Below are 21,122 nucleotides of genomic sequence, written 5' to 3' on the forward strand. Positions count from 1 at the left end.
CAAAGCACCTTCAAAAGTGCTTGGAAGATTGTGAGTCAAGATGTGATAGAAGCCATAAAGTCTTTCTTTGCTTCAGGCAGAGCCCATTTTACATGGGCCGGGCTGGCCCGTTTTACACCCAGGTGGACCAAGTATTTCCCTCCCTTTCCAAAATTTCGAGATTTTAGGGACTGACGTGACGGTTATCCAAAATTTTGCACACTACAAAGATCGTTCACACGAAACCGTAAATCCATTGATTTTGTACAGAGACAGAGACAGAGAAAGAGAGAAAGATGAAGATCACGGCCTTGCTGGTCCTCAAGTGTGACCCGGAAGGATCCGACCCGATCATTTTAGCCATTGCCTCCGATACCAAGCAGTTCGGCTTCTTCCAGAGCTCCTTTGCCAAGGAATTCATCGTCTTCGGCGCTCGCACCGCCTCCAAACGGACAACGACTTTCCGTCAAGCACCAAGGTTGAGTCAGAGTTTAAGATTTTCGCCAATATTTAACTCTGACATATTATTATTATTATTATTATTCCAATTTGTGTTTCTTTGTAAAATTGCAAATTGGGTCACTGTGGACATGTGGGACAAATGGTCTTGCTCCCAGAGTCTCAGGTTTAGCAATGCAATCATTTTGAATATGTTTCTTGGACACCCATTTGCTTTTTTTTTTTTTTTGGTCAGAATCCGTGTATAACATCTGCATTTCTTTTTTTTGCTTCTTCATATATTTATTAGAGTATAAAGTGCATTCTTACAACAGCAATGGTCTTTGTGCGTTGGGCTTTATAGATGACCACTATCCAGTCCGAAGTGCATTTTCTCTGCTCAACCAGGTTACTCCATGCTCATTAAATCAATTCATTTCACTATTTTGGTCAATGTATGCCTTCTCTAGGAGCAGAATTGTATTCATACATTCTATAATCCGCCTCATTTGTTGTTCCTTGCCTCCTGTGTAACTTGTTACTCAAGATATGTTTGGTAGTTTGGATTATGTTCTATGAGATATGATTCCCATGGTACAAACTTTAGTGTTATACGCGCGGTTAGGAATTTCTGAGTGGCTTCTACTTATTGAAATGACACAATCATTGGCTGAAATTAATGCTTTATCGCTGCTAATTTGGGGCGTGTCTTCCATGGCCTTCACCATTCCCCAATAACAAACTATTGAAGTTTCTGGCTAGTTGTGTCAACTAAGTAGACACCTGGTAAGATGCTGTGGTCCAATTGGCTTTGGATTACAATTACTTGTGTCTGAGATTTTTGCAAATTTGGTTTAATGGACTGCCTTATATATGGTGCTCCAAATTTGTTTAATCTTGTGTTATCAGTAGTGATTAATTGGTATGATTTCCAGGTGCTAGATGAATATCAGAAAAAATTCGGTGATTCTTGGAGGACCACACAAGAGGACAACACACAACCATGGCCCTATTTGAATGAGGCTCTGACAAAATTCCAGGTGTGCCTGTTAATCTGTTTTCTTGTTTATTTAGCTGGAATCATAAGCCAGCAGATGGTTAATTTTGTTTTGTTTTAACATAAGTTATTAAATGAAGATTGTGTTTTCTGTTTTTACAAAATGATGAAGTTTCATGAGTTATAACTGAAGCCACTTTTCTTCTTTCTTTCTTCATTTTCAAATTTCAGGACCCTGAAGAGGCTGATAAGTTGTTGAAAATTAATAGGGAATTGGATGAAACAAAAATTATCCTTGTGAGTATAGTGAATTACTTTAGCTACATCTTGCTTGACCTACTGTTGTCTTGCTTTTTTTTATTTTTTATTTTTTATTTTTTTATAACCTTTGCAACAGTTGATTTAGTACATTCGTTTGTTGGATGTCTTTTTTCTATTTATGTGGAACCGTCAACTTGACATATTCATTTTGTTTAGTTATCTTCAACTTAAATACTTATCAACTGAAAATTTTTCCCTGAAATATGTTGTGGCAGACATCTTTTACCTTATAATTTATCTGCAATATGCCCTATCATATTGGTCACCTCCTGCATTTCTCTTCCGGCTTACTTATTTCCTTCTTTGCTGCAGCATAAGACCATTGATAGTGTGCTTGCACGAGGTGAGAGACTGGACAGTTTAGTTGAGAAGAGTTCAGATCTTAGTGCAGCATCACAGGTACATGCACACAATGTTTGTGCTACGATTATGCATTTGCCACTGCACACTCACATCGTACATATTATCTTCATGTGTGCGTAATCCCATGTTAATTACCTATTATTTCAAGCCTGATGTCAAACGCTTCGAAATCCTTTAATATCAAGAGAAGTTGGTAGAACACTACATAGGTTCTTTGCATACCATTCATTTAATGGTTAAAGTACTTAATGATGTGATACTCTACCCATCACTAGAAAGTGCCATTGTTTAAAATGACCTATTGTCTGGCTGCCTCATGTTCATTGCAAAGAGTTGTTTTTTAGGGTTTGCATACTGGCATTTGCCTAGTAGCTCGTGATATAAAGCCTTATTTTGGTTCTTTGTTTCATATCTTCGGGTTGTGGCTGTGAGGATTCAATAGACTAATACCCTCAGTGTCAGTTTCACTTTTTCCTTTTTTTAATTTATTCCTGGTTTAGGAAAATTGACTTCATGAATCTGTTTGCTAAATTTTGCCAAAGTTATTTGTGTTCGTATTTCAAGCTTGCATGGATCATTGGAGAGATAGACATTCTGACCTTCTTTTTTTTTTTTTTGCCCTTTTTTCTTTAATTACTTAGTGAGGAAAGGATCATGTTCTGTAATTCCTTCTGCAAACGAAAATATGTTAAACCACACTTTTTGCTTCTTAGATTTTTGGAAGTAACTGTACCTGAAGTTTATTTCTAATCTGAGAATCTGATGAGACAATTGTTTTTGAAACAGATGTTCTACAGCCAAGCAAGAAACGCCAATCGGTGTTGTACCATATTATAAGCTTCTGAGGCAAGCAGCTATCCTGCAATGACAATCCCTTGATATGGTGTTGAAGCTGATGGATGACAAATTGATGATTGTAATATGTTCATATCATTTGTCAACTGTTTGCTAGGCAGAATTTTGTAGATTTTTCTCATTTTCTTATACATCAAAGAAAGAAGGGAAACCAAATATTATTGATGGAAAGAACTGAGATTTAGTACGATCATACATATATAAAAGGTCCACGATTGTTCGGCACGTTTTAGTTCTGTATTAAAGAGTTACAGGCTTGTCTGTGAGGTACTGTTTGTTTTGTGAGTACTTCGATGCTCAACCCACATCTTTGTCAAGATGAGTTGGCTAGACTTGAGTGTGAATTAATTACACTGTTATGGTCCATATAGCTTGGGTAGTGGAAGCTGTGGATCATCACAGGTTGATCACATAATTTGAAGTTAACATGATCAATGATGTTGGGGGACATGATGGACATCAAACCATAGCTGGGTTGAAAGATAATAATTAACCGAAAGAGTAAAGTTTAAAGATGTATGGATCCAAGTGCCATCCTTGGATTCTTTATAATAACTAATAATCTTGAAATATCATTCAGACAAAACAAAATAAAGAAAGTCCACACAGGCCAAAAACAGAAAAATAACCGGATGGAAATTCTTAGGCACATTTTGTTCGCATGTACACCTTTAAACTATAGGTTTCAGACTTTGCATCCACAAAAAAAAATTGATAAACAAAAACTAAACATAAATGAAAATATTGTAGAAGAGGTTTTACTTTTTTTTTTTTGGCCAGGAAGAGATTCTACTTTTAAAAGTTCACAAAAATTCCTAAAAAACTGAACTACCCTTGTTTAAAGAATTGAATACCCTTTCCTTACCACCGTTTTCCTTCAATCTTTTATAGTTTTATGAGTAGAGGCTCATTTGAAAGAGTCTTTCTCTACAGGATTTAATTTTTTACAAGGATATGACAGTTGCGTAGTTGAGAAGGTTGAGTTTGGATATGAGATGTACTTTGGGTTTTTCACAGTTAGAATAAGAGGAAAAAAACTTGAGAAACTTTAGGATATAATTTTAGAAGTGTCAAAATATACATTAGGAGGTCACTAGGTACAATTTAAAATGCATTAAGGGTATAAACATTTAAAATGTCTCGAGCTACGAACTGAAATTCTTAAGAAATGACTTGGGATACCCTAAGGAACGACTTGAGATGCCCTAAGGCACGACTTGAGAAATTATAGGGTATGACTTTAGAAGTGTCAAACATGACTTGAGATGTCACTAGGTACAATTTGAAATGCATCAAAAATATAAATATTTAAAATTTACAATGAACGACTTGAGATGCCCTAAGACACGACTTGAGAAACTCCAGGATATGACTTTAGAAGTGTTAAAATATAACTTGGGATGTCACTAGGTCCAATTTGAAATGCATCAAGGGTATAAACATTTAAAATTCTCAAGGAACGACTTGGCATGCCCTAAGGAATTACTTGAGATGCGCTAAGGCACGACTTAAGAAACTCTAGGGTATGACTTTAGAAGTGTCAGAACATGACTTGAGATGTCACTATGTACAATTTGAAATGCATCAAGGGTATAAACATTTAAAATGCCTTGAGCTATGAATTGAAATTCTCAATGAACGACTAAGGATGCCCTAATGAACGACTAAAGATGCCTTAATGAACGACTTGAGATGCCCTAAGGAACGTGAGAAACTCTATGCTATGACTTCAGAAGTGTCAAAATATGACTTTTGATGTCACTAGGTACAATTTTAAATGCATCAAGGGTATAAACATTTAAAATTCTCAATGAACGACTTGGGATGTCTTAAAAAACGACTTAGGATGCTCTAAGGTACGATTTGAGAAACTCAAGTGTATGACTTAAGAAGTGTCAAAACATGACTTGAGATGTCAGTAGGTACAATTTGAAATACATTAAGGGTATAAAACATTTAAAATGTCTCGAGCTACGAACTAAAATTCTCAAGAAATGACTTGAGATGCCTTAAGGAACGACTTGAGATGCCCTAAGACACGACTTGAGAAACTCTAGAGTTTGACTTTAGAAGTGTCAAAACATGACTTAAGATGTCACTAGCTATAATTTGAAATGTATCAAGAGCATAAATATTTAAAATTTTCAAGGAACGACTTGAGATGTCCTGAGGAACGACTTGAGATGTTCTAAGGCACGACTTGAGAAACTCTAGGATATGACTTTAAAAGTGTTAAAATATGACTTGAGATGTCACTAGATACAATTTGAAATGCATCAAGAGTATAAACATTTAAAATTCTCAAGGAACGACTTGGGATGCCCTAATGAATGACTTGAGATGCTCTAAGGCACGACTTAAGAAAGTCTAGGGTATGATTTTAGAAGTGTCAAAGCATGACTTAAGATGTCACTAAATACAATTTGAAATGCATTAAGGATATAAACATTTAAAATATCTTGAGTTATGAATTGAAATTCTCAATGAACGACTAAGGATGCCTTAAGGAACGACTTGAGATGCCTTAAGGAACTACTTGAGAAACTCTATGATATGACTTTAGAAGAGTCAAAACATAACTTGGGATGTCACTAGATATAATTTAAAATACATTAAGGGTATAAACATTTTAAATGACTCGAGCTACGAACTGAAATTCTCAAAAAATGACTTAGGATGCCCTAAGCAATGACTTGAGATGCCTTAAAAGACGACTTGAGAAACTCTTGGGATTGACTTTAAAAGTGTCAAAATATGAGTTGGGATATTACTAGCTACAATTTGAAATGCATCAAGGGTATAAACATTTAAATGACACGAACTACGAACTGAAATTATCAAGGAACGCTTAGGATGCCTTAAGGAACGACTTGAGATGCCCTAAGAGACTACTTGAGAAACTCTAGGGTATGACTTTAGAAGTGTCAAAACATGATTTGAGATGTCACTAGGTACAAATTGAAATGCATCAAGGGTACAAACTTTTAAAATTCTTAAGAAACGACTTGGGATGCCCTAAGGTACGACTTGAGAAACTTTAGGGTATGACTTTGGAAGTGTCAAAACATGAATTGAGATGTCACTAGGTACAATTTGAAATGCATCGAGCTACGAACTGAAATTCTCAAGGAACGACTTGAGATGTCCTAACTCCTAAGAAACGACTTGAGAAACTCTAAGGTATGAAAGAAGTATCAAAACATGACTTGAGATGTCACTAGGTACAATTTGAAATGCATAAAAAATATAAACATTTAAAATTCTCAAGTAACGACTTGGAATGGCCTTAGAAACAACTTAGAATGCCCTAAGGAATGACTTGAGATGCCCGAAGACACAACTTGAAAAACTTTAGGATATGACTTTGGAATCGTCAAAACATGACTTGAGATGTCACTAAGTACAATTTGAAATGCATCAAGGGTATAAACATTTTAAATGCCTCGAGCTACGAACTGAATTCTCAAGGAACGACTTATGATGCTTTAAGAAACGACTTAAGATGCCCTAAGGCACAACTTGAGAAACTCTAGGGGTATGATTTTAGAAGTGTCAAAACATGACTTACGATGTCACTTGGTACAATTTGAAATGCATCAAGGGTATAAACATTTAAAATGCCTCGAGCTACGAACTGAAATTCTCAAGGAATGACTTGAGATGCCCTAAGGAACGACTTGAAAAACTCTAGGGTATGACTTTAGAAGTGTCAAAACATAACTTGGGATGTTACTAGGTACAATTTGAAATGCATCAAGGGTATAAACATTTAAAATTCTCAAGGAACGACTTAGGATGCCCTAAGAAACGACTTGGGATGCTCTAAGGAACGACTTGAGATGCCCTAAGGTACGACTTGAGATACTCTAGGGTATGACTTTAGAAGTGCCAAAACATGACTTAGTATGTTACTAGGTACAATTTGAAATGCATCAAGGGTATAAACATTTAAAATGCCTCGAGCTACGAATTGAAATTCTTAAGGAACGACTTGGGATGTCTTAAGGAACGACTTGAGATATCTTAAGATACGACTTGAAAAACTTTAGGGTATGACTTTAGAAGTGTCAAAACATGACTTTGGATGTGACTAGGTACAATTTGATATTCATCAAGAGTATAAACATTTAAAATTCTCAAGGAATGACTTGAGATGTCCTAAGACACAACTTGAGAAACTCTAGGGTATGACTTTGGAAGCGTCAAAACACGAAATAGGATGTCACTAAGTACAACTTGAAATGCATCAAGGGAATAAATATTAAAAATGCCTTGAGCTACGAACTGAAATTCTCAAAGAATGACTTGGGATGCTCTAAGGAACGACTTGAGATGCCTTAAGGCACAACTTGAGAAATTTTAGGGTATAACTTGAAAAGTGTCAAAATAAGACTTGAGATGTCACTAGGTACAATTGGAAATGCATCAAGGGTATAAGCATTTAAAATTCTCAAGGAACTACTTGGGATTCTCTAAGACAATCATTTAAATGAGTAGTTTTCTTAAAAGTTATGTTTTATATATTAATTTCTACAAGATTTTAGTAGAGTCAAGATTGTTGAATTTGGACATTTAGTTGAGAGGAGTATAATAATTGGCAATTGGTATCCATTCGCAGGTGCAGCGTGACTTCATGGTACATATTATGTGGTTATACAATACCTTATACATATATGTGAACATGCTCTAATATCATTAAAAAAATTGGAGCAGCAAATCCAAAATTAATTAAAAATAGGAAGAAAACTTCAAGACCCTTATAAACACTTATACAAAGTTATAACTTATAACTATAAACTCTATTTTCTTACATACAATCGATATATCTATCTCTGATCATCAGGTAATATATCATGATCCTTCTTTTATAGTGAAAAAAATAGTGACTTTTTTCCTTCTAGATTTGTAAAGTTTGAGTTATTTCTCTAAAGATGTCATTAAAATGGACAGTTTGTACAAGATTGCTAGACAGCTAGACTGCTAAACTTATGGCCAAAAGGGGTATCTTGATCTAAATTTCTTTTATCTTTTTCGTATTTTGATACGAATTTATTTTAAATTTTCGAAAAATAAAAAGGAAATCCTAAATACAAATATTAAATAGTAAATACTGACATGCCAGCAGAAAGCTCGTAAGTCCGAGGCTTGGGAAGAGTTCGAAACCGAACCAGAAACTAGCACCGCAATACTTCAACTTCCTCCAGACACTGCCTCATCCAACTGTGTCTCGTTCTCTCTCTAGACTTCTGGGTTCCAATTAATTCTAGTCTCTAGAGAGAGCGAGAGTGATAAACGAGAGGGCTCTGTGAATAAATGGCAGCAGCAGCGTCTGATTTGCCTGAGGGGACTGTGCAGAACGTACTGGAACAAGACACCCTCAAGTGGGTCTTTGTTGGTGGCAAAGGTGGTGTGGGCAAAACCACTTGTAGCTCAATCCTCTCGATCCTTCTCTCCAGGGTCAGATCCTCTGTTTTGATTATCTCCACCGACCCTGCTCACAATCTCAGCGATGCTTTTCAACAAAAGTTCACCAAGACTCCAACTTTGGTTAATGGGTTCTCCAATCTCTATGCTATGGTGCGCTTTTCAATTCACAATTTTGTCTCTTTTCTATTATTTATACTGTTTTTCTGTTGTTGGTGTTTTTCTGAATTTTGGATTTTGGCAATTTTTTGTTTTTTTTGTTGAATTTGGGAAATACCCGGTTGTTGGATATATTGTTTTGATTGATTATGAAGGTGTATTTCTTAGAATTTGGTGATATTTAATAACATTGAGAATTCCCAGTTCATAGATTTGAGTTTTGTTTTAGCTCTGTGAACAATTAGTTGAGAATTTGATTTTCCTTTTCTCAAAGTAGAGCATTCCCTGGCCTAATTTATGCTGCCGAATCTTTACCTCTTTATCCATGCCTGATATTTGTATGTATTATTTATATTCTCATGTTACTTACATGTGTGTGTGTGTGTGTGTGTGCATGCATGTGTTTGTGTATGTCTGGTTTGCATTTTATGCAGTCTCATTCTTTGGTTATGATCCTACATAGGAAGTGGATCCTACTGTTGAGCATGAAGACATGGGCGGGGCAGATGGAATGGATAGTTTGTTTTCTGAGCTAGCAAGTGCCATTCCGGGAATTGATGAGGCCATGAGCTTTGCAGAGATGTTAAAGTGAGACTGATGTTCCCTTATGTTTTTTTCTTTGCAACTCATACTTGCTGTTTATTGGTAGAGTTCCTTGCATATGCTTATTTTACTTTAGTAATTTACCAACCAATGTTCTAAATCATTTGCGCGAATTATTCCCTGCAGATTGGTCCAAACAATGGATTATTCTGTTATAGTATTTGACACTGCACCAACCGGGCATACACTTCGTCTGTTGCAGTTTCCATCAACTTTGGAGAAAGGTCTAGCGAAAGTGATGTCTTTGAAAAATAAATTTGGCGGTTTAATGAGTCAGGTATTTATAGAGTTATAGTGAGTACAAAAATCCATCTTTAGCATGCCCCCCATCGCCAAAAATACACCATATTATTTTCAGAAAATATTTTGGCTAGTATTATGTATCTATCCCTTAATATTGAGATTCCATGTTACTTTCTTAAGTGGGGTATGATGATCTTGTCTTAGTTATGTGCTGTTCTGAAATACACTCTATTTTCTTTTGCAAGGATTAGGCTTACTGGGTTCATCTAATATTTTATTGGGGCTCCTTAAGTTTGCAGATTCCATGGTAATTTTCACCAAAATATGTGGATTTAAAATGAGAGATTTAGGTTTCAATTTTAAATTTTTCATGTTAATAAAGTTCATATTGCAAATCTGACTATTTGAGATAAGGTGTACTTCAAATAATCAAGAAAAAATGTCATTTCAAAATCACTTAAATATACAATTTTATTTTCAATTCCTAGCAAAAATATCAAACTGTCTGTTTTAATGTTTTCTTAATGGCGTTTGATGTAAATATTACTAAGTAGTCAAATCCAAACCCCTTCTTGAAAATCCAGATATCCCAATGCAATCTTAGTGAATTCTGAAATCCTGGGCTTCCAGTAGATTTTTCCATTGACCAACAGTTCCCATTATGGTAATTTATATGTTAAATCAAAATAATGTGCTTCAGGGTACACTATGCACAGTTTGTCCTTGTGTGTTCATTTTTCATGAAATATATGTTCCTTTGGGTCATGTATCTGATCTCAAATCAAGTGGTCTTTTACTCCAATTGGACCAGGAGTGAAGGTTGTTTGTTTGTGAAACACGTGTCTTCATCCCTGCTTTTAGCATGTCTGCATGTTTGAAGCTCCTATTGATCTTAGGACTGAATCAGGAAGGATAATACTTTCAATTTTACGGGTGCTGCACATCCTTTTTGCCAGTATTTTAGTCAAATAATTATGTTGCAATTGCCATTGCCGTTTTTGAACCCCTTTGTCATATCTTCCCTTGTATGCAAACTTGTTTCAATTTTTTTTGGGCTGAGTTTTGTAAGCTTTTAATTGTTTGGTTACTACTGTTTCTATGTTGATGATATTAAGTTTTTATAAATTGTTTGAGACAGATGACCCGCATGTTTGGTGTTGATGATGAATTTGGAGAGGATGCAATTCTGGGAAAGCTTGAGGGCATGAAAGACGTGATTGAGCAAGTTAATAGGCAATTCAAAGACCCAGTAAGTCTGCCAATTCAATTTTCTTGAACTGTTGGTTTTGTAGGTATCAAGTTTATGGTTTTGGAAAGGATGGCTATTGTGTGGTGACAAACAGTGTTTTGGATCTGTAGTACATTAGAATAAAGCTATAAAATGTGAATGAAAATAAGAATAAAGTATTTTCCTTGTTTGGGTTTTGGGTCCTTTGAAGAAAGAAAGTATTTTTGCCACTTTAGTGGACAGAAGCTAACCCTTCTGGTTTCTTCTTTATCATGAATCTACAGTAGTTATACTTTTAGCATTCTCAGGTTTGAAAGGACAAGGAATTTTGAGGTTCTTTTCAAAGTCATAGGTGACTTTCCAAATTTCATCAATCTTGCTTGCCTTTTTGGGGTTTTGGGGTTTTGGGGAGAGAGGGGCGTGTGTTGGAACCCTTATGTCAGTTTCTTGGAGTTGTGTATTTAGAATCATCATGAAAACCAAATGAAAATTTCCAAATTTATAGGCATTTGTGGATGCACTGATGTCTCACTTTTTGGCAGGACATGACAACCTTTGTCTGTGTTTGCATCCCAGAGTTCCTCTCTCTGTATGAAACAGAGAGACTGGTGCAGGAACTCGCCAAATTTGAGATAGATACACACAATATTATCATCAACCAAGTACTTTATGACGAAGAAGGTAAGCCTTTCATGTCCTTTTATGTCCTTTTACTTTTGACTTTTTAATGGTTTGAGTATAGGTTTTAACTATTGCCTATTGGTAATTCTTTTGTTGTAGGTTCAGAATCCAAATTACTCAAAGCAAGAATGCGAATGCAACAAAAGTACCTTGACCAGTTCTACATGTTGTATGATGACTTTCACATCACCAAGCTGCCATTGCTGCCAGAAGAGGTAAACCACAGTGCCAAAATTTATGGAACTTTGACTTCTTGTTCTGTGAAGAAGGGGGTTGCTAATTTGTGTACTTTACAATGTGCTTCCCTTTACTCTCAATTTGAGCAATGTCAGTGTTAAGGTCACTTTAATATGGTCCATTTCTATCTACAATTGTAGTAACTGTGGACCCATTTCAAGGATGGAATTTTCGCATGATTTACCCACCTACAATTGCTTTTGTTCTCTTTAGTTCTTGAGAATTAATCCTTTCTCTGGTTTTTAATTTGCTTTGCAAGTATTCTGTGCGCTTAATCTTTTTGTTTAGTTATTTTTTGTTCAAATTCTCTTATATTTTTTGGTAGAATAATTAACTAGCTGTGGGAAAAGTGAGAAATGTGATTCTAAGGGGAAGTATTGGCATGATGTTAGAGGATGAAACTAATATTTGTTAGTTGATGGGCTCTGTAAGACCCCACCTGATAATTTCTATCCACCAAAATCTGAGGCCTTTATATTATAGTGTTTGATTTTATTCAAATTTTTATATCGTACTCTTATACAATGAGATGACATTTCATAGGGAACATTGCAAATGAGTATTATTTTCTGTGGTATGTTGTGATTAACCCATCACTTTTCATGGCTTCTACTCTTGGTTATCATAACTTTTGAAATTTGTATGAATATTTTCATCAAACTTATCCCAAACCTGAAAGTTGTCATTGTATATGCAATATAACAATCATTGGCTGTTTTTTATTTATCAACCCTTTGATTATTGTTGGGTTTTGTAGGTTACTGGAGTCGAACCTTTGAAAGCATTTTCAAATAATTTTTTGACACCGTATCAACCTTCCACTGGCAGAGGCACAGTAGAAGAGTTAGAGCAAAGGGTGTCCATGCTAAGGCAGCAGTTGAAAGATGCCGAAACAGAACTAGAAAGACTAAGAAAAGGAAAGCAAAAGGTCTGATGATGCCATATTCACCAGTATTTCCATTCTTTTCTAGTTTAGCCTATCAGATGGCGTCGGCTCCCCAGCGTTGGGCTACCAGGAGAATTCAAGTCTCCCTTTTTACTGCTGATTGATGTTTTCAGGTTGTTTGTTTCATTTAATGATTTTTTTCGGTTCTCTAAGTTAGATAATAATAATTGCCATGTCTTATACAGACCTATGTGTATACTCTAATTAATGTGATTTATTTCATTCAAGATGTTTAAAACAGAACAAATTATAGAAGAAACTCTTTTCTTTTTCCTTCTCTCTTCTAGTTGATAAGTATGTCAGATAATGTTGCAATTTTGTTCTGGAAGCAATAGTTAATTGATTTTAAGATTGTATACATTGGATTCTGGGACTATTGTGGATATGAATTAGCATTTTATAGTGATTTAAATAATTTGTTTTTCTCTTTTTAGTACTTTCTAATCAGAAAGTTTGGGATGGCAATTAAGATCATTGATTAGGCGAGAGCACTGACAATAGAGACTACAATCAAATGCCGTGTTAAACATAGAAGACTTACAAAATACTGTCAAATAACGTATTAAAAATGCCATGTTTGGTTTCTATGTAACTTTCTAAATGTGGTTTCTGTTTTAATAAATACCATTACTAAATGGATTTTTGCAGTGAGAAATGAGAATGCCCATCCAAGACATGCATGCATATAGAAATCATTTCCTTAGGAAGTTGGAGAGATAATTATACTTACACCCTCTGAGGTTTATCATTTTTTCACGTACACCCCCTGAGGTTTCAAAACGGTTGCATATAACCTCCTATAGTAAGACAAAAATGATAAGAAATTATGCAAAAAAGCATGTTAAGGGGTGAAATAGCCTAATAAGATTACTTAAAGTGTAAGGTCCAACCTCAATATAAATATTTTTTTTTTGTTTATTTTTTTTTTGTAGGGGGTTATATGCAATAGTTTTGAAACCTCAGGGGGTATATGTGAAAAGATGATAAACTTCAAGAACTGTAAGTGTAATTAACTCGAAAGTTGGAAAAAGGAAATAAAACAATACCGCATTCTTACAATTGGTCACTACTATTGGTACAATGATATTTTTCACTATTTTATTGGAAGATGTTACAAGTTGGAATCTTCCACCTCTAAGATTAACAAAAGAGCTAATTAGGTTTAGATCCCTTAAATTTTTTTTTTGGGATAATCATTAACTTAAAATTAGGAAAAGACAATTTGGATATTGAAAAGATAAAACTTTTTAGAAAAAAATTCAGAAATGCTGACATATAATTAATAGTCTGATGTAGCATTGAAAAAAGAACTTAAATACCAATGTAAAGGACTTAAATATTAATTTGAAATCACTACCAACTTTTGTCTAAACATTTTTGTTTCAGGGATCTAAGCCTAATTGGCTCTTAAAAAATCAGTTGTGAATGAATAACGAGAGGAACCCGAATTACGAAGTATCAAATAGTTTTGCATGCCCTTGCTTTTGTTGTGATTTAATTTCAACGTTTATGCATATATATAATTTCTTGACTTAGCTTTTACTTAATTGGGATTTCCCTTGGTCATTTCTATCAATGAAAATTATTTCCGACTTGAAAAAAAAAAAAAATTCCCGCAGTTTTGGTTACCAACATAATGAAAACTTCTATATAATGAATATATGCACTTATTGTTTTTATGTCTATCAATACATGATTTAACGCGTAATAAAAAAGATAGACACATCAAATCTATACACCCATGTCAATTTTTTTCCTCTCCAGATCTATAAAACCGAATCCAGCAACGGTAAATAAATGAAATGGAAAATCCTTTTATCTTTGGTAAAAAATGAGGACCTCAACTTTACACTAATAGAACCCCATCTGGTCAACTAGCAGACGCACATATGGTTTATGGTCTAGTAATTTATATCCACCCATTTGACGAAAATCCTATGACTAAGAAACAATTGTGAGAAAAAGAATATCATCTCATAAAACCGCTCAAAAAGTTAGTACAAGTACCGATTGTAAACTATCAACAGTTAGAACTGTATGGCACATTTACGAGTAGTCATGGATTCAAAAGATTCAACACTGCCTGATCTCCCAATATGCCACATCAAAGATCCACGTCCAACAAATTTCTTGGGAGTTTCCCATCATTTCAACAATCAAGAATTTGCATGTAGTTCTGCAATGAGTATTTTTCCTTGCTGCTAGTGCTGGTTAAGGTTTATAAAATCCACTAACGAACCAACATTCGTGCAGCAGCAGCATGCTACCGACGAAATTGCTACCGATGTACATTAGCCCACATTTGCACCTGCATGAGAAAGTATAATCAGGAGAGAGAGAGAGAGAGAGAGAGAGAGAGAGAGAGAGAGAGAGATGTAATCAGTGTGAATGCAAACAACTACCTGCTACTTCCAAAATACTGGGTTTTTTATTGAGTCTAAAGTACTGATTTTATAATGGAAAAACTAATTAAAAAACAAAAGTTTATTCACTTCTATAAAATCCTACTGTCACTGCAACATTAGTTTCTCACATATTTGGATTTAGTAAACACTGTCAATATTATGCACCCTCTGTGTGTGTGTGCGTTCTGGTTTATGAGGGTGGGACGATCCTCATTTCTATATGTCTGCCTCCTTTGTTTCATAACCCTTCAGACTTCTATGGATTCATAATTCTGCTAAAACCTTTAAATTCTCACATTATTTTAGCTATATGACATCATCCATATGTCTATAACTTTTAAGACTACCATTTACAATAAATTATCATAGAAAATAGACGTGAGAAACTTGTAAGCAAATGATAAATACAACCATGTAATCAAATAAACATACTTCAAGTTGGAAGCGAAGACATCTGAATTTGGTCCCCCAACATCTCATTTGATGGATCAGAAGTTTGAAAAGAATCTTTTCTACCACGTTCCAAAGAAGTTGCCTCATATATCCCTGCAATTGTTATTCAAATTTATGGACAAGTTAAGCAAAATTTAACTATAAAAAATATAGCAGAAAAAAGAAAAAAGCAGATAACCCCCATAATCCAATCTGTATCAGATACCAAAACCAACAAGTGTGCACGTGTGTGCTTCCTTGCAGAAATGAGACACAGAACTTTGCAGCAAAGGCAAGAGGAAATGCAAAGAAGTGAACGAAAAATTAACAGAAAATACTTACTAAATAAATGAAATCTAGTCTACCAATAAATACTTCATTTTCAGTAAAATTAAAAAGACATGAAATAAGAAAACGAGAATAATGTTGATCACAATCTCAATCACAATGATACCAACAATGCAGTAATAAATGTTATAAACATACCAAAGCCCAAAATTAAGCAGCAAATTAGGAAGCCTGTAAGAGAAAAGTCCATTTTGTACACAATCTCCATAACGATTATGCATCCTCCAGCTACCATTAGATGCCTTGGAGAAGAGAAAACCATGTGTAATCTACAAAGCATTAAGAGCATTACTGATCAAACCCAAAGTATATAAAAAAGAAAACAGCTTAGTCAATTCAATATAGTAACAACATTATATAGCATATCCTCTATCTTTTATAGTTTTAGCAGATTTATTTTATATGACAAAGATTACTCTTGGTCTGTCCATGGCACCCAAAAAATAAAAGATAATAATACAAATATCATGTCTTGCATATAGTTGATCTGGTATTAATAGCCATCACTTTGTAGTGAAGGGCCACCAAACAAGAATCTGGAAGAAAAATATGCATCATTGTTTTGTTATTTCTTTAGAAGTATAAGAACCATATGCAATTTTTTTCATCAAAATCAATTGTTCAGAATTAACTATGAACAGCCAGTGGAGCAAGATCACTAAATGCTATTGCTAGAAAACATTTAAGTAAAAAATTTCCACAAAGGCATGAAAGAACTTTAATCAAGCACTTTTACATAGCAATGGCCAGAACTGCAGTGAAAAGTTGTAAAATATACCTCTCTTCCGCGATACTATCAACATAGAATACCAAGATAACTCCAAACAGAATGGTGCTCAAAAAAGCCCAAGTAGAGAATGGCACCTTGTTGCTGCTAGTTGAAGGTGACCCCTACGTGCTCCAACAAAAAGAACAGGAAAAATTAGAAGACAAAGAAAAAGGGGAGGGAGGCAAAGAAAAATAAGAAAACAGACATTAAACAAGGCAGGCCCCATAAAATCAAACTACTCCAGGAAATGTAAATCTAATCAAATTCAACCTAGGACCTCAGATCATATCATAGAACTTACTATGATTATGTCCCACATGGCCACAGGAAACAGGAAACACGTTGCAGAAGCAATAGTTAATGCATGAAGTCGCCTTTTAAGTTGATTCTGAAAGCACAGAAATCAGCAACAATGATTTTTTAATTGTTTATATAAATTGAAAAATAAACAGAGATATACTCCCTGGGATGTTTAGAACAAAATAGTATGAATAAGATAACTGAAGATAGATGAATATCAGAAATTAGCACCTTCAGTGAAACACGCCGCGCAATCACCCTCCTCAATGTTGACAAGATTCCAGCAAAGATTGGAACTGCCATCTCTTTCATACCCAATACTTGTTCTGTCTGAACCTCAGCATCAGGGCTATCTTTAAATGGTAGCTTCAGGTTAAGTCACAATAACACACTAAAAAACATGATCATTGTTTTCATAACAGAACATGAAATTGAAGAAATGGGAACGAGGGAATAACAATAAAACACCATTAACTTAAATAATCCTATGCAGTGGTGAAAGAACAGCAGTTTCAATATAAGAGAGGATATAGAATGGAGAATATGTCGCCATGGCCCACCCTTGAGATAAGAAGTAGAAAGATGCCACCATTGCAATAAGCCCGCCCACCTGGTAAAAGATGAAACATCCATGTGAGTAAAGAAGAATTGGATATCTCTTATTTTTCAATTAAAACATTTTGGTTTCAAGTCACCAGGACTGTAGATTTTGTACTTCTATTCCTTTTGATAAATCTTGAATAAAGCTTGAATGCATAAAAGTCCATACTCCAACCAGCCTAATTGGTTAAGTCTATTTGATATAGCTTGAGAGAAAATAATGGCATCTTTTGTCCCACTTTAGATAATTATAATGAAGCGATAAAGTGGCCAATGACTTTAGAGAAGGCTTTCACTTAAAGAAAAACATGCTGAACATAAAACCTTAGCTTATGTGCTCAAAGGATAATGGTAGACAATTGATATGAAGCAAACAATCTAAGCAAAGAATCAGGCATTAAGCAAGCTACCTTTTTCCAAATGTGGCCCTTCCGCCCATACAATACTGCAGACAGTACTCCAAGGATAGCACCAGAATACTCTGCCAATATAGCTCTACCATAATATGGAATGATAAAAAAATCAGTTCTATTTGTTCAAATTATGTAAATTTTGATATCAAGTCACCATATGTTTATTGCTACTGGCTGATTGTTCCTCAAAGTCAGTAGCAGGGTGTTGTAGCCAGCATTATCATAAGAGGAGTGAGATACACTAATGCATTTCATGCCAATCTTATTATAATATTTTCAACTATAATTTGGTGTGACCTCTCTTCTTCGTTTTTCTGGATTGAATTGAGAACATGAATAGACATAATTTTGACTACAAGGGGTTGAGAACATGAATAGACATAATTTGAAATTTTGAATAAATAGAAAAAGAAAAAGTAATTAAATTAATTCATACAATTGAAACCTATATAAACAAGTACTTGAAGTGCTTAGTAGTAGTATCTGAAATATTATAAACTGAGCCTACCTAAGAGGTCCACATGATTTAAGGCCCTTTCCCCATAAAATGAAGTATAAAGCTGTTATTCCACCATTTATTATAGAAGGCACGACCTGTAAAACAACTGGAACTACTCAATAAGTATAAAATGGGAATCATATGAGTAAATTTTTTTGATGCCTTTTTCATGTATTCTCTAATAAAAGCAATAATTTTAAGGAACCTGTGTATTTGAGAGTGGCCTGCCCTTCCAAGGCTTTTGCAAGATTAGAAATAGGATGGATGCTGGGATCAGACAAGTGAAGAGAAAAAGTACAACTGAAGCTCCCGTTTCAGACAAATAGCGGTACAGGGAGTAAATTGACCATATTCTCAAGAAATTGCCAACAATATGGATTATTTGCAAAGGAGTTTGCCTACATTAAGGTAATATCATTGGTACAATTAGTTGCAGTTAAAAAGAACAACAAAGTAAAAACACATAATATACTTAACCCACCCAAAAGAAAAATATTATAATTATATATTGACATATTAGATATAAAATGATAAGGCTCAGGACTTCATAGGTTCTTCCATTAGGGCTTTTTTCTATTTTTTTCTTTTGGGCACCAGAGGTTTAACAAAACAACAAACCAAAAATGAGGCCTTGCTAACACACCAGAAAAAAAAAAAAAAAAAAAAAAAGCAAGAAAAACCTAATTCCTAGTCAAGCTGCAATCTGATTACAACAACAAAACCCAGACTCAATAGTAGACCATGCAGCAGCCACATGTCTTCCTTCAACATTGTACATTAGCTACTGAGAACAGCTTCTGTACTTACCCAGGTGTTAATGCTCCTTATTAGTTACTACAAAGTGAAAATTTATAATTCCTTAACCTGTAGCCACAGATTGAACCTCCTTAAAAATGCAATTAATACCTGCTGATTCATGGGTTAAGGAAATAAACATAATTTCCATTACATTAACAGTAAAACCTAATGATAGCTGGTAAATGGTATCAATCAACTCGTTGGCAAACCAAGGTGGGGGATATCATAGAGTTGAGGTGGGGGGAAGGAGACCCATTCACTATATCCATTCATGCGGCAACTAAAATAACCATCATTTTCCTGGCTACAACTGAACTTTAAATTACCATATAAGTAGTGTTAAAAAAAGGAATAATAATCAACATCAATTGTATAACGCATTATGCTTAATTAGACAATGGTCCCTCGAATCCACCACTGCATTCTTAACCTTCCTCACAGAATAGAAAGTTGGGCAGAACATCTCAAAGCAGGCAGCTAATTGCCACCCAACCAAAGTTACAACTAGTTCATACTCAACCAAGCCCAACTTAACATTTTGACTAAGCTAAGCTTATTTTTCTTCTATTTTCATCCTTTTTTATCATATTTATTCACTTATTCAATCACTCATATTCTCGAACCCTTCAACACCAAGAAAACTAAGAACCAAATTTCCTACGCAACCAAAAGATTGGCAGTTTCATGAAAACCATAACCAAGATTTTATACTCGGAAGTAGTCTAAATAAATACAACAGTTAACAACAAAAAATTCGTATATTTTTCTGAGAAACCAAACACAACCTTAAGGTTTTACCATTCAAATCTTCAAAAAACAAAAAATTCACAGGAATGAGATTGGATTGGCTCACCTGAAATGAGGAGGAGATCCTCGATCTTCAGCAATTTTTCCCGGAGACATCATTTTCGAAACGAATGCTTAATCGCAAAGTTAATCACAGAAATTTAAACATTCACACATTTAATCGCTGATTATATGCTCCTCTGTTGCTTCATCAGTCATAGCCATACGAATCGCCGAAACTTGGATTCCTTCAGTAGCGAAGAAGAAAGCAAACGTGGCTTGGCTTGAGGCTTGAGCAGACCTTGAGCAAACACCTTCAAGCTTTTCTCTCAGCTTCCATTTCATCAGTTCAGGCTGTTCAGCTTCTGTAATAAGGCTTCCATCGGCCCACTCTGAGCTCCGGAATCGGAGAATTTCTTGGGCTTAAGTCACTGGGCCTGGACTCGGATATGATTGACATTGGGCCGGAGAAGTGCCTCCTCGCTTCCTTTCTTTCTCTCCCTATTTTCTTTTTGGGTTATTTTTTTCAAAGTTCACTTTAAAAATGAAGTTGATAACTCAGCCCACTTACTACAGAAAATCTTAGTCTGGTACACTTTAATGAGAAGTGTGCAACATAGAAGTTTCCGAGCACTCGACAATTGTCATTGTGTGACAATAGCTAATTAAATTGCAAAAAACATTTGTGTTATATTGTTATTAACAAACAATGGAAATCATTGTCACTGTGTGATAGTGACAATTTGCCAAGTTTTCAAAAAAAAAAATTCATTGAGCGCTCGACGCAAAAGACATAACGTGAGTTTTATTTGTATGAAGTTGACCTATTTATTATTGCAACTTTTTAGGTGAGTTTGTTTATCATTAAAAACTTTAAAATGAATTTTAGAGTATTTGTTTTTCTTTTCCTCACGTGAACGGCATGTATTATTGGCTGAACAAAAATATGAATGAAATAATGAGTAATTAACGGAATGGGCCACATTGGCCTACTTAAAAGTTTTCGGGAATGATTAGCCAAATTTTTAGTTTGAGGGGTAATTTGACATTCTAGTCATTGTTAAGAGGGCAAAATAAGAATCCTAACCCAATTAGGAATTAATTCCTTGGCGATCAAGTAATGGATAGATCGATGAGTTTGAATCCTATAAATAAGTAGGGGTGCGATATATTGAGGCTCAAAGGACTTGGCTCTCTGACTTGTCTAATATTCTTCTTGGTCTTGTACACTTTGATTACGCCGGCCAGAATTTTATTTAATGGAAGGGATGGATGATTTGGCTGTTATAATGGACAAA

At 34.8% G+C, this 21,122-nt stretch overlaps 2 protein-coding genes and 1 pseudogene across 3 annotated transcripts; 2 read left to right on the forward strand and 1 right to left on the reverse strand.

Annotated features, from left to right (window-relative positions):
- Positions 1 to 261: 261 nt before the first annotated feature.
- Positions 262 to 3,157, forward strand: LOC147290704 (VAMP-like protein YKT61; annotated as a pseudogene). Its single transcript, XR_015121279.1, has 6 exons — positions 262 to 457; positions 728 to 825; positions 1,353 to 1,457; positions 1,646 to 1,711; positions 2,048 to 2,134; positions 2,885 to 3,157. The product of XR_015121279.1 is annotated as a VAMP-like protein YKT61 (transcript).
- A 4,929-nt stretch (positions 3,158 to 8,086) lies between these two features.
- Positions 8,087 to 12,747, forward strand: LOC147290705 (P-loop containing nucleoside triphosphate hydrolases superfamily protein). Its single transcript, XM_086236450.1, has 7 exons — positions 8,087 to 8,530; positions 9,000 to 9,124; positions 9,266 to 9,416; positions 10,521 to 10,631; positions 11,153 to 11,291; positions 11,391 to 11,506; positions 12,286 to 12,747. Exons 1-7 carry the CDS (start codon positions 8,267 to 8,269, stop codon positions 12,460 to 12,462), a joined length of 1,083 nt encoding a protein of 360 aa, XP_086092576.1. The 5' UTR covers positions 8,087 to 8,266; the 3' UTR covers positions 12,463 to 12,747.
- Positions 12,748 to 14,108: 1,361 nt separating this feature from the next.
- Positions 14,109 to 20,150, reverse strand: LOC147290706 (zinc transporter). The gene is made up of 11 exons (XM_086237393.1): positions 19,892 to 20,150; positions 18,446 to 18,638; positions 18,250 to 18,335; positions 17,739 to 17,823; positions 17,260 to 17,338; positions 16,960 to 17,090; positions 16,730 to 16,816; positions 16,438 to 16,550; positions 15,798 to 15,928; positions 15,312 to 15,425; positions 14,109 to 14,782 (listed from the first exon to the last, which is right to left on the reverse strand). Exons 1-10 carry the CDS (start codon positions 19,942 to 19,944, stop codon positions 15,313 to 15,315), a joined length of 1,071 nt encoding a protein of 356 aa, XP_086093519.1. The 5' UTR covers positions 19,945 to 20,150; the 3' UTR covers positions 14,109 to 14,782; position 15,312.
- Between the last annotated feature and the right edge of the window lie 972 nt (positions 20,151 to 21,122).

The sequence above is a fragment of the Dryas octopetala genome, chromosome 3 (assembly GCF_963921425.1).
Source record: "Dryas octopetala chromosome 3, drDryOcto1.1, whole genome shotgun sequence".
Lineage (NCBI taxonomy): Eukaryota > Viridiplantae > Streptophyta > Magnoliopsida > Rosales > Rosaceae > Dryas > Dryas octopetala.

What these genes read in the sequence shown, in the direction of transcription:
- LOC147290705 (XM_086236450.1), top strand. Translation starts at nt 8,267, where the DNA reads ATGGCAGCAGCAGCGTCTGATTTGCCTGAGGGGACTGTGCAGAACGTA. An exon ending in AGCTTTGCAGAGATGTTAAA is followed by an intron (nt 9,125 to 9,265) that starts GTGAGACTGATG and finishes TATTCCCTGCAG; the next exon opens with ATTGGTCCAAACAATGGATT. An exon ending in AGTACTTTATGACGAAGAAG is followed by an intron (nt 11,292 to 11,390) that starts GTAAGCCTTTCA and finishes CTTTTGTTGTAG; the next exon opens with GTTCAGAATCCAAATTACTC.
- LOC147290706 (XM_086237393.1), bottom strand. Translation starts at nt 19,944, where the DNA reads ATGATGTCTCCGGGAAAAATTGCTGAAGATCGAGGATCTCCTCCTCAT. An exon ending in GGCGACATATTCTCCATTCT is followed by an intron (nt 17,091 to 17,259) that starts ATATCCTCTCTT and finishes ACCTGAAGCTAC; the next exon opens with CATTTAAAGATAGCCCTGAT. An exon ending in CCATGTGGGACATAATCATA is followed by an intron (nt 16,551 to 16,729) that starts GTAAGTTCTATG and finishes TGGAGCACGTAG; the next exon opens with GGGTCACCTTCAACTAGCAG.